Genomic DNA, 13,580 nt, shown 5'->3' with positions numbered 1-13,580 from the left:
CAAAGTATGGACAGCCAGTCTCCTTCCCCTTAATTGCTTATTTACTTGACAGACCAAATAGTTTAGTAGGCTAAGAAACACTTTGCCCATAAACTATGGGTTCAAAAACGTGGGTGATCTCTGGGGAGGGCAGTGATCTGAGAGGCAGAGAGAGACAGTCTTGTGCTAGATTTTTAAGCCCTGTGCACAGAAATTCAACCATTCCAGATTACCTTTCCAACGTAGAAAAGTTACTGTGATCATTTGTTATAAATAGCTTTTTAAAAATCCCCTTACTATGCTCACCACTCAATAATGTTTTTATTATAACGTTTTCAGAAAACAGCATGTTTGCCTTTTCATAACATCTAATACTTCAGCAGACATCACAATATATGCACATAACCAGGAGACAATTATGATACCACTATGGTACTAGAGTTCTGGATAAGGGTCCTCAAGAAGTTGCAAATATGAACTGAGTAGATGACATACCCCAAGAAGTGAGGACATATTACATGGGCAGATCATTTTATAGTTGTATGTTTGTCTTTCATACCCATTGTAGGTTCACTGCCTCAAGGGTAAACGTGTGGGGCATCACAAAACATTTTGGACACTTAATAAAACCTGGATTTGTTCAGCTTTTATTAAAAATAGGCATTCTGCTGGAAAATACAGCATACCTTTCCTTTTGGAAAATCCTCTATGCCTCACAATATAACTAATTGATTTTATGAAGAATCAGGAGCACAGACATTCAAAAATGCAACTTACTGTCTGGTCTACAAGTTTATTGATCTGCTTCTGCAGCTTCTGGCATTCCTTAAATTTTTCCTTGTAATGTTCAGCAGCCATCTGCAGGCGGAGCTTTAGGTCTTCAACTTCTCTGCGCAGTTCTTTCTCTACAACATTTGATGCTTCCTTTAACAAAAAAAGTACGTATTTGTCCGTTAAAAGAACTCACTGATCTCTTTAATCAGATAATGTAGGTATTAAGATGAAAAACAAATTTGTTTGCTTGATGCAAAAATCCACTTCTACTGTGAGGAAATCTGCTTTCTGCTGAAATAAGATTTCCACTAGTAGTTACATAATGGCTTTATTAGAAAGAATACAGACTAGCTTACTTGGAATTCCCAGTAATCTTCCATCTTGTCACCAACCACACCATTACTTTCACTAATCCTAAACTCTATATTCAAAGTAAAGTACAAGCAGCTGAAAAGCTCCCAGACCATGAGATAAGTAAGAAGTACAGCTAAGGTGTTCATTGCTCAGGTCTAACTTATTTGGCTTAAATAGCTGATTCGAAAGCCACATATTCATCTGAACTGTCAAGACATAATTCATGTTTCGTTCTAGCTATTTTATGGCTACTTTAATCTATTTGATCAACATAAACTAGGACACAATCCAGTACATAAAACATCACCATTTCCTTCTGGAAACACATGTTTTTACCCATTTTTTTCAGACTGGAGAATTTTTTAAAGGATGCTCAGATGTATTCAGAAATCACAGATGTTAGGGATACAGATATAATTTAAGCAACCATTTAAGCTACTGAAAATATCATTTAAACATGTAAACATTCAAGCTCACAAGCTATCCAGCCCACATATGTCCTTCCTACTTTCCATTTCCTCCACAGAGCCCAGCAGCAATGAGTGTGGAAACAAATCAGAGCTCAGTAAAAGAAGGAGAGGCTTGATTTCTCCTCCTTCATGAAATCATACAGGTAGCAAAATCCTTCCACCACTTCAACAAGAACAAGCTGGGCTCAGTGAAGGGACCGTGGCTTATACTCTCCCATGGAGATCAGCTCATGGAAGAGGGAAGAGTAATGGAAACAGGGGCTCTTTGACTCCATTCTAAGCCACTCCCTGTGACCCCAGCAGCTGCCCAGGTGAACCATGAGAAAGTGAAATACTTCTCATACACCAGAGTGCCTGTTGGCAAAAGAGTGAGATGAGAATGACCAAGGGTGGACAGGGGACATGGAGGCCACGAACAATGGCCAAGGTAGAGGAAAGCCCAGTAACTGAGCCTGGAGAGCCTCCAGCAGAAGCTGCAGCTCCCACCAAAAAGAGAGCAAGGCAAGGACCACCCAAGAACAAGAAGCCCCACTGGGTAACAGCCCCGCTTACTTCCTTGGAATTTGTGTGGGGATAGTGCTGTATGGTAGTTCGAACGTTTATAGAAAAATATAAGCTACAAACGAATCCTTACTTTTAATCATGCAAACACTGAATTATTTACATCCCTAATAGATGTTTGTTAATAAATCGTATATGAATACATCTAGTGTAAAATTACAAGCATAAAATTCTATCGGCTCAGTTTAATGGTATCTACCACAAAGAACTGCAGCAATCAATCTGCATTATTGACTATTAGGCTGTCAACTGTTTATGAGCCTCAATTAGGCAGTTCAAGTTGGGCCTGGACAAGACAAACAACACCAACTTACAGCTCGCTATCTAAACGAAGCCTAGTATCACCTGGGACATCCTCCCTTATGGTGGGCCAAAATATATAAACAAGATAATGTTTAAATCTTATCAAATGAAAACAAATTGATTCAAGCAAAGAAGATGGCAATCCCTTATACTGAAATGAGGGACATACTCTGCCCCCGTGGTTAAATGGCAGAAGCATTTTTAAATGACTATCAAATGTGGAAAACTAGAGTCAAGACTAGGGCTGTGCACAAAATCCCCAGTTTTTTCCCACATTCGGGTATACTGAACTCCCCAAATAGTTTTTTCCTGATTGTTTGTCCTGACCTTCCCAAATCCCAATACCAGTTTTTTGGGGGGTCCAAAAAAAAACAATATTTCCAAATTTTTTCAGGTCCAAATATCACAAGAGGATCAGCTGGACTGGCAGGAACTGAGAGCTCCACACCACTCCCTCCAATCCTGAGCTGGCTCCTCTTTGCAGCTCAGTTGAAATTAAGATGCAAAGAGGAGCCAGATCCAGGCAAATTTTCCCTACAGGCTCTGCTGGGCAGCCCAATTTAAACTGGAATGCCTGACAGAGCCTTCCCCATCAGCTCAGTATAGGCTGAATGCACACCCCTAGTCAAGTCTTAGAAGTCTGCAAGCTACATGAAAATATTCAGCACGAGCCAAACGGATAAAAGGAAGTACTTCTTCACCCAAAGGGTGATTAACATGTGGAATTCACTGCCACAGGAGGTGGTGGCGGCCACAAGTATAGCCACCTTCAAGAGGGGTTTAGATAAAAATATGGAGCAGAGGTCCATCAGTGGCTATTAGCCACAGTGTGTGTCTATATATAAACTTTTTTGCCACGTGTGACACAGAGTGTTGGACTGGATGAGCCGTTGGCCTGATCCAACATGGCTTCTCTTATGTTCTTATGACACACTAGTATACCAGAGAATGAGGAAAATTTGCCAATGATACGAACAGCATTTAAAAGCACTTAATTTAAATCTGAAGTACTTAATCATTGCAGTTTTCATGCCTACAAAACTGGGGAGGGAGAACAGATATGGAGCAAGACTTCAACAGAAACTGCATGAGAATCAGTAATTATACAAACAACTTCGGTCCCTGAGAATGTTTTACACTGAAGATTTACACAAAAAAACACCTCTTACTTGTTCATTATTCGCAAGAGTGATTTTTTTAAGCTCAGCAAGAGCATCAGCAAGCTGCTTCTTCACTTTCTCATTCTCCAGTCGAGCACTATGAAGATCTGCCATGGTTTTATCACGCACATTTACTGCATCGTGGAGTTCTTTAGATATCAAAAGAGCTTCCTGCCTAACAGCTTGAATCTGATCCTCAGCTTTCCGAAGTTGTTCCTTTAACATACTTGACTCTTCCTGGAAGGGGAAAATAAAGAACCAAGGAAATTGACTGTTAAATACAGCTAAGGAGTCTTGCTATTCTTAAATGGAAAGGTATACTAATCTAAATGCTATCACAATTAGATGTGTTCAATAGCAGAGTGTGCTGAAAACATATGGGAAGAAAATATCACAGGTCACTGAACATTTGCTCATATTTTAACTCCTACCACATAAATGTGAAAATAAATACTTTGAATCTTTTATACAGCTTTTAAGTTTTCCCATTTTATTTCAAAGAATTAAGAACGTGTGCCAAAAGTACACAACAGTATAAGGACAATACCTTGGGATTTTGAATACTCGGGGCAATCAAAGGTACTAATCTTAAATTACAATTATAATAATTACCTTGTTTGATGAAGTAAGCAAGAAAGCTCTCTTCAACTTTTCTTTCTCTGCCACACATAGCTGTAACCTGCCAACTTCTTCTTTATAATAAGCTATCAGGTTCTCTTTGTTTCCATCCAAATTTCTTAGTGTCTGGACTTCTGATGCTAGTTTGGTGTTTTCAATTTCTGTGTTTTTCAAATGTATCTGTAATTATAAATCCCTTGCAATGATACAACTGGCTTGCCACTTCTCATTGAAGATCTTATATTAATCTTTTAATGTTTTATCCAAACAGACTCAAGAAACAGATAACTAAGAGTGAGAAATCTTTTTTGTTCACAGTGCATATTACCACAAAGCTCTAATGATTCTATTATTCATAATGATTTCCCTAAGATTAACTAAACACTTCAACCGTTAACTTAAAGAGTAACACAACACCAAGAAATAGGAATCACATGCTCATGGATAAGATCAACCACATGACTGTATGAACCTCTAGTCATCTGCCAGGAATTTGCTATCAGTCTCAGAACTGACCCCATGACATGCATAAAGCAACATATTACCTTTCTAAAAACTACCTCTCAAAGCATCAGATTAGAGCCTTCTAAGGTACAAACCCAGACACAGTTAAAAATCCATTAACTTCTATGTGAGTTTGTCTATCATTCATGGAAGCCTTGCTCCACACACTCTCACTTAGATAAATAACTTGGGTGGCTATGAGGGACCTTCTGATGTTGCAACCAAACTGAAATTTCCACTCCACAGCCTACCAAACCTAATGAGTTTTCAACACCAGGTAAAGATTCTTCTTTTTGCCTGATGTAGGGCCTTTTGTGAATTTCATCCTTTCCTTCTGATTCATCATAGTTGCTTGAGCTGCTTTTCTTTTGGCTTTAATGACTTTGCTGGCAGGGTTTTTAATCACATCCCTTTCAACTAGATTTTTTTGTATTCTATTTTTATGGCCCTTTGTTTGTTGCCTTTGCAAACTTTTCACTAAGCAATTTTGGCTTGTCTGTTTATTATATTGTTTTGTTATTTGACCAAATACTGTGCAGCTAAGAACATATAATCTTTTTAAATTATTTTAAATAATAATCTTTTAAAAGCCTGGGGTTTTCTGAATACACCCAGACAAGAGACCCAGACACTTGTTTTTACACAAGACTTTTTCTTCCATGAATATATAAGACCACCAGAAGATTTATGTGTGTATAACACCAAGTATAAAAATTTCAATCAGATCAATTTTGCCACATGCACGCCCCATCACAAAGTGTGATCACAGCAAAACACAAACAATCTTTAAACAATTATGGTGGTCACAGCTGCTTCTGCCATTGAGAGAAATGGGAGATAAATGATCAAGGCCTCCCATCTGTGACTTCCTTAGAGTAGTGATCAGACGGGCTGGGATCCAGGGCTTTTGTTTTTCACTCTAATAATAATAATTAATATAAAGTCTATTTTTCCATTATTTGTGATGCTTAGTCATGAAAGCAGGCCTATAAGCTTTATGGTTAACACACACTATGTTTCAAAGATTGCTTCTACATCTTTGGGCAGTGTGGGATGAGGTCAAAAGGCAGACAGACAATATGTGTATAATTAGTGATCTGTTGGGTTCAGGAAGTCCTGTACTAGTAAAATATTGTGCTGAAATAAATACAGCAAAGACATTTGTAGGAAGATTAAGTGGTGGTTCTTCTAGCTGTTCTTAGAGTAGAGAATGTAAAACTAGAAGAGCCAATTGCCATTAGTACATCACAGAATGGAAGAGAAAACCTATATGAGTAATTGGTGATGTTACCAGCCCCATTCAGAGGCATATGACGGATTTCTCCATATCTTTAATATTTAAGCGTACTGGTACCTTAAAGCTTTTGTATTAGGCTTAGAAACAAGTTTTTAACACAGTATCTAGACCATCTAGGCTTAGAAACAGTTTTTTAACACAGTATCTAGACAATCTAGGCTTAGAAATAGTTTAACACAGTATCACTAGCTAGTTGGGGAGGGACAATGGCTCAGTGGTAGAGCATCAGCTTGGTAAGCAGAAGGTCCCAGGTTCAATTCCCAGCATCTCCAACTAAAAAGGGTCCAGGCAAATAGGTGTGAAAAATCTCAGCTTGAGACCCTGGAGAGCCGTTGCCAGTCTGAGTAGACAATACTGACTTTGATGGACCAAGGGTCTGATTCAGTATAAGGCAGCTTCATATGTTCATATATGTTCCTTTTATCTGACAAATTCTCTAACACCCTTGCTGTTGCAAGATTTTTCCACTGATTTAGTGTTGTGTTCAGATGATATTTAACAAAAGGGTTGACTACTCAAGACTTTTAGTCAAGGAGCTTTAATCAGATTAAAGGGAAGGAATACTTAAGTGTAAATATACAATGAGGTAAGGCAAACAGACTCTACAGTGAATTCAAACTTCGTGTTTTAGTCAAAAATGTATGAATGCTAATTTTGAACAAAGGAGCAGATATTTTACCTTGTAGAGTTCCTTCTCATCCTTCTCTGTCTTCAACTGACCTTCAAGCTGTTCCTTTTCAAGAACTACCTTCTTGAGTTTATCTTTTAGGCTACAGAAAATAAGACATTCAATTATTTCATTTTGCTCCAATCTAAGTGGAAAATAAAGCATTATTTTAGATGCATACCTGTCTAACTCTGTTTCTTTTGCAATTGCTTTCTGAGTAACAGTCATGATGTCTTCTTCAAGTTGGACAACTTTTGAAATAGCTTCCTCGTATTTTTTCTTGAATTCTTCATTTTCAATTTTAAGAGTTTCTACAGCTTTAAAATTATGCTTCCATAAAAAAGAGGGGGGGAGAAGTGCATGTGTCATGAGCAATACTTTTAGAATGTTTGTTTACAAGCATCTAACTGACTTCAAACATATTGAACAGCAAAATTTCATCCAAAGCAGCAAAATGGGAAAGTAATCTCTGACGAGGTGGGAGCATAAACAAACTGAAACTGGACTGAAAGGCAACCACATATGAGTTATTACTGATCCTTAAGTAAAGCAATCGGAAGCTTGATTTCTTTGAGGAGACTTTCATTGTCTACAAGTATGTGTATATCATACACTTGTTTATGAGGAAGAGGGATTATGCTTTGTGTCTGTGTAAAGAAGAAACTGGATGATAATTTGCTTAAATCCAGGCTGTTAATTTATGAGCCCTGACCAGGATTGCCCAAGCTAGCCTGACCCTGTCATATCTTGGAAGCTACGCAATGTCAGCCCTGGCTAGTACATGGATGAGAGATGAACAAGGAATACCAGGATCATGACTCAGAGGCAGGCAATGCAAACCACCTCTAAATGTCTCTTGCCTTGTAAACCTTATGGGGGCTCCATAACTCAGCTGTGACTTGATGGCAAAAAAGGTCACTTACAATGATTGAAAGACCACAATTCTGTCACTTAATCCTGAGGAACAGTTTTAAGGAATGCTTCCACTGTTATAGTGTTTATAAGGAACAAACACAAAACGCTAAAAACCTCCCTTTCTTGACTCTGAATTCGGAACAGAGAATTACTCATCCTCTTGGGATGAAATATATGAACCAAACTGCTACAAATTTGTTGGACCACCACCAGCAAATCTAGGGCCTTTGCTTACTTCCCTGAAACAATGACTAGCAATATTGGACTCTAAAATAGATGTGACGTGATAACTAGCAATAAAAACAGGAAAACTCCAAAACACCTCAAAACACAGAAATGAATGCAACTCAACTCAAGTGTCATCTTACCTTTGACCACTGCTTTTATTCAGGAATTCTCAAAACAAAGCAACCCAAGTTTAGATACTGCTCTTACAAGCATTTTTCAGAAATGCAAATAAATGTTGTCTTGTACAAGCTTATAGTTTAGGAAACATGCAATCCAATGTATACTGTAGCTACTCAGACACAAGCATACTCAGACCTCCCCAGGGATAGGGAGGGAGAGGGAGGAGTCCTGTGGCACCCCCTTTGCAATTCTAACAGATGTGGGGGGGAGGGCGAGAAACCCAAGAGCATAGCTTGCATTCTTTATTAGTGAAAGGGAGCAAGAGTCCAGTAGACCACTAATGACTAACAAAATTTGTGGCAAGGCATAAACTTTCATGAGTCACTGCTCACTTCTTCAGATACAGCTAGAATGTGAATCCATCTGTCATATCTTGGAGAGTGAAATGATTTCAGCTGCCAAATGACAATAGCAGACATTGAAACTGAGAGAAGAAACCTATGTCTCAGTTCAGTTCAGAAGAATACATTATCTTGAACTTCATTGCAATTCAGCAGTTTTTCTTTCTAAACTTCCTCTGAAATTCCTTTGTAAGAGAACTGCTATTCTTAGGGCAGCAACTGAATGTCCTGTAAAGTTAAAATGTCCTCCCACTGGTTTTTGAACGTTGCGGCGTCTAATAGCAGTAGAAAGAGTAAGAGTCCAGTAGCACCTTAAGGATCAACAAAATTTGTGGTAGCGTATGTGCTTTCATGAATCACTGTTCACATATTCAGGCTTATTTCCATTTATTCTTTGCATCCTCCTGGACTGAATCATCCTGTACCAAACTGAGATCTAGGTTTCCTGTCTCATTACTAATGCCGGTATCTCCATGCCTGCTACCAATCCAATTATGCCTGCTATTGCCATTTAGCATCTGAAATCATCTGAATAACCTTTATATCTCTAGTACCTCATGTTACATTTTATGGCACACAGGGCCCAGCCTGACAAAATGACATTTTTGTTAGATCTGGCCCTTATAACAAATGAGTTCAACACCTCTGGTCTAAATCATGCTTCTTTAACTGCTGGATAATTCCTAAAAATAGTTTCCATATCATTTCCTGGGCACAGGAACTATAAATAAACAAGCAGCTGAAGGCAACTCAAACATATATTCTTTGTGCATGAATGATGTGGCAGTGAAGTCATCTTAATACACTTGTTTTTATGGCTCCTCAAGACTAGAACAGCAACGGGCAGGACTCCAGAAACCATACTAATTTTAAACACTCACTGAAAGAAACAAAATGCATTAAATCAACAAATCTACTAATGCTCCACTTTATATCTGTATTAATGGGCACAATAATGTTTAAAAGAATCTTAGGAAAGACATACTAAAGAAAGAGATTTACAGCAGACTTAAGTTAGGTATTTATGAGGGGAATTAAAAAATGTCACCACTGAAACATTTCAGTCTGACACAGTACACTAATATTATGTTGTCACGAGAGGGAGACAAATTATTACATAAGGACACAAATGACAAGCTCTCAAAACAGCCTTGCATTGTGCAGCTTACCATATCAAAGTATATCAGACATACGTTTAATACAACTTTGCGCTAAAACTGAACACACTGAGAGTAGGCTATGAAATAACAGAATTAGACCTATGATCACAGGCACAAAAGGAAGTTCAAGTGTTTGTCAAGTGTTGGTCTGAAAAAAAGGAATCAGGGCCCCTTTATAAATGCAGACTGAGACAGCTAATAATCTCCGTACAATCACCCAAAACCACATTTCTGGCCAGGGAAGTGCCCCCACTGCAGTTTGTATGTATTCAGCAGTAGCTAGCAATACTTCATTGTGCAAGCTTTGTCACATTGTTGTGGTATTCGTGGTGATATCTGTACTTCCCTGAGCTGTCATTTGGGAAGGAGACTACCCGTCTGCCTGCTCTGGGAACAATTGCTATCACAACAAAGAATAATAAAATCAGCTAGTGCAGAAAGGTAAAGGTAGTCCCCTGTGCAAGAACTGAGTTGTTACCAACCTACAGGGTGACGTCACATCAGGATGTTTTCATGGCAGACTTTTTATGGGGTGCTTTGCCATGGCCTTCCCCAGTCATCCACATTTTATCCCCAGCAAGCTGGGTACTCATTTTACCAACCTCAGAAGGATGGAAGGCTGAGTCAACCTTGAGTTGGCTACCTGAACCCAGCTTCCACCAGGATCAAACTCAGGTTGTAAGCAGAGCTTGGACTGCAGTACTGCAGCTTACCACTCTGCACTACGGAGCTCATAGTACAGCAAGGTACTACTGCTATCAAATAAAGTGCAGAAAGGTGAGCAACAGCTTGTGAAGAAATCTTCAGACAGCATCATTTGTGCCATCTACTAGCAGAAGAAAATCTTGCCCAGTGCTCCCTCCAAGTATGAGCTAGCTCAATTTTTTAGCCTTTAGCTCACACATTTTTGTCTTAGTTCAGGAAGGATGGTCCCAGAGCAAACTAATTTATGCAGTAGCCAAATTGCTCTCTCACAACTTTAATGCCAATAGCTCATGAAGTACAATTTTTGTTTACAAGACTCCACAGCTTAGAGGGAGCATTGTCCTGCCTCTTATAGAGGTTAGTATAGATTTGATGGCAGGTTTTAAAAGAAATGGATGTGCTACAACATCCAATTGTTTTGTCATGCAACCTGAACTTTGGACAAGAGGCAACTGTTAAGACCAGGGATGGGCATAAACTGCATTTCTGAGGTTAAATTTGGGATCTGTGGCTGAACCACAAACCAAACCACAAAACCATATGAACCAGGAAGTTGTTCTGAAAATCGTGGTTCATATTGGTTTGTGAGCCATTTAAAGTCTAAACCTCTGCTTTCTGCTCCTCACAAAAAGTCATGGGACAGACAACAGAGGTTTCCAAAGAGCTGAGTGGCAGGGAACTTCCCACCACTCACCTTTTTTTGTGAACCACCACAAACTGCACCAAAATTAGTGGAAATTTGTGGTGGTTTTTCAGTTCTTGAGCCACAAACTGGCCAAAACTTGTGACAAACTTTAGTTCATCAGCCAATTCATGCCCAACCCTAGTTAAGACAGAATATGAAGAAAAAAATGGTTTCCAGTTGGCAAAGGTGTCTGACAAGGATGTATTTTATCTTTCTAGCTCTTCTATCTATATGAAGAACACATCATAAGTAAAACTGGGTTAGATTTAGATGGTGAAGGAAAAATTGGTGGAAGGAACGTTAATTATTTGAGATATGTAGATGAAACCACATTACTGGTGGAAATGATGTGAAGACAAAAAACAACTTACTCAGTGAAGACAAAAACAACTATTGATAAAGGTTAAAGCAGAAATTGCCAAAACTCAATTACAGTGGAACACCAAGACAAAAAGTAATAGCTACTGAAAATTATACAACTTTAAGACTGATGATAAAAAAATTGACAAGCATGTTCTACTCCTTGGCTCCATCATCAACCAAAAGGGAGACCAACCAAGAAAGAGCTACGGAAGGTTCTTAAGTGTAAAAATGCATCACTGGCAATCAATATCAAGGTAATTCATACTATGTTCCCCATAACAATGTTTGGGTGTGGAAGTTGGACAATGAAGAAAGCTGACAGGAAGAAATCTGATTCATTTGAAATGTGGTACTGGGGAGAATTTTACAATTCCTGTGTCTAAAAAGACAAGAAAACAGGTTCTAGATCAAACCAAGCCTGAACTCTCCCTAGAAGCTAAAATGATTAAACTGAGGCTATTGAACACTTGGTCACATTATCGGATGACTCACTGAAAAGACAATAATGCTAGGAAAAACTGAAGTGAGATAGACTTTCTTAGTAAAGGATACCTTGGCCATCAGATTGCTAGACCTTACAAGGCTGGTAATGATAGTCACCATATGTTGGAATTGAATTGATGGCACTTACCACATGTACACACAGATCTGAAGGGAAGGACTGGTTATGCATGTTCCCCAACAGAACAGTGTACTTATCTCGTGGGTGCAAACAAATAAGTCCCTTAAGCACCAACACATTGACTGGACAATGCACCTAGACCAAGTAGCCAGAGAATGCTACAGTAAAAAAGTATATTCTGACTTCCATTTAACTAGCCTTGTTGTAATGATGCTACCTTTAGAAGACAGCTTGAAGTCTTGCTTAAATTAACTGGACAAGACAATGTAAAACTAAACATATGCATCTACGTAAAACCTCAAATACTTATGTTCTACTGCTACAAGACATACTATGAACTGACTGGCTGATGAAAAGATGGTGTCATGCCCTATTCTATGCTCCCAAAGTTTTTAGAAATATATGCACTAAGCTTTCAAAACCTTAACACTTTCAGAGCCTTTATCAACAGCAGACTAACCTTTTGCTGTGCTTCATATTGATCACATCTTTCCTTCTCACGGGTAAGTTCTTCCTCCAGTCTTTCAACTTGATCTCTGAGTTGCAAAGTTTCCTTTTCAAGTGACGTAGTTATCTTTAACAGCTCTTCTTTTTCTTTCATAGTCTTTTCAATTTTGAACTAGAAATGCAAAAGCCAGCATTACCTGGTCATTTATATCTTAATGTCATTACAACACTACAAATTAATCATAATTATTTCACATTTGCTGAATCATATGCACAAAAATAAAAAGCAAAGATGACAGGATCACAGAGTTCGAAGGGGCCATACAGGTCATCTAGTTCAACCCCCTACTCAATGCAGGATCAGTCTAGAGCACCCCTGAAATACCTGCCCTTCTATTTTTTCACCGTTACTTCTACTCTGAAATTCCAGACTAAGTTGCTGTTCTACCATGGATTAATAAGTGTAATTATAAAATGTAGTATAGAAATCTTTGTAAATTTTTCTTACTATATTTCAAATTTTAAAAACCGGCATTCAACAAATGATCATAAAATCCTTCAGAGACAAGGAAAAAATACAATGTAAAAACATGACATCTTGCAGAAAAATAATACACTACATTTTGTATGTTTAGGTATATACAAATATTAGTTTTCCAAATCAAACCTCAAGTAGTCCAGCTTTTGTAGTCACCACCAACATATCAGAATTCCCTTCATCTTCCATAGTTAACAGTTCCTCAACAGGAGAAGATGTTCGAAATTGAAAAGGGGTGCTTGCTCCACGGATCTCACCCTTATGCGTCACATAACAGAACTGGTAAAATTCACCATCATCATTTGGAAGATAGTATCCTGACAAATAAATAAATAAGCATTTAAAGAATGCACACTTATTATTCACAACAAACAAAATTTATTGTGATAGTAACTTAGACTAAAATGTATTTGAATTAAGCAATATAAACATGGTGCAAATGCATCACAGAGTTTTATTGTCCAATATCTTCCAAAAGACAAGGCTCAATGAAAAGGAATGAGTTATTACACATCATTTATACTGTTAAAGACTTACCACAATATATAGCATTTTAATACTTTCTTTACCAGAAAGATAAAATACATATGTATGGACTTTACAACATGACCTTGCTAGAAGGAGACTTATTTTTTTTAAAAAGGTGGGAATAACAGTCTCCATAAGACCAGCATAGGGAAAGGTTAGGGAATTATTTTTTGGCACCAGT

General features: G+C 38.1%; 1 protein-coding gene across 6 annotated transcripts in view; it reads right to left on the bottom strand.

Moving 5' to 3' along the window:
* The window catches only part of TAX1BP1 (Tax1 binding protein 1), a 47,129-nt gene that overhangs the window by 17,283 nt on the left and 16,266 nt on the right, over positions 1-13,580 (bottom strand). For all 6 annotated transcript variants that reach the window (XM_060248694.1, XM_060248699.1, XM_060248696.1 and 3 more), the window contains exons 4-10: positions 13,001-13,188; positions 12,347-12,505; positions 6,869-7,017; positions 6,700-6,790; positions 4,214-4,399; positions 3,611-3,838; positions 757-903 (exon numbers count right to left, since the gene is read on the bottom strand). In XM_060248694.1, the coding sequence (XP_060104677.1) occupies positions 757-903; positions 3,611-3,838; positions 4,214-4,399; positions 6,700-6,790; positions 6,869-7,017; positions 12,347-12,505; positions 13,001-13,188 (1,148 nt within the window). The remainder of the gene's footprint in view (positions 1-756; positions 904-3,610; positions 3,839-4,213; positions 4,400-6,699; positions 6,791-6,868; positions 7,018-12,346; positions 12,506-13,000; positions 13,189-13,580) is intronic.

Source organism: Heteronotia binoei, chromosome 10 (assembly GCF_032191835.1).
Source record: "Heteronotia binoei isolate CCM8104 ecotype False Entrance Well chromosome 10, APGP_CSIRO_Hbin_v1, whole genome shotgun sequence".
In the NCBI taxonomy this organism is placed as follows: Eukaryota; Metazoa; Chordata; class Lepidosauria; order Squamata; family Gekkonidae; genus Heteronotia; species Heteronotia binoei.
The sequence above is the reverse complement of the archived record's forward strand: the minus strand, read 5'-3'. Positions and strand labels throughout refer to the sequence as shown.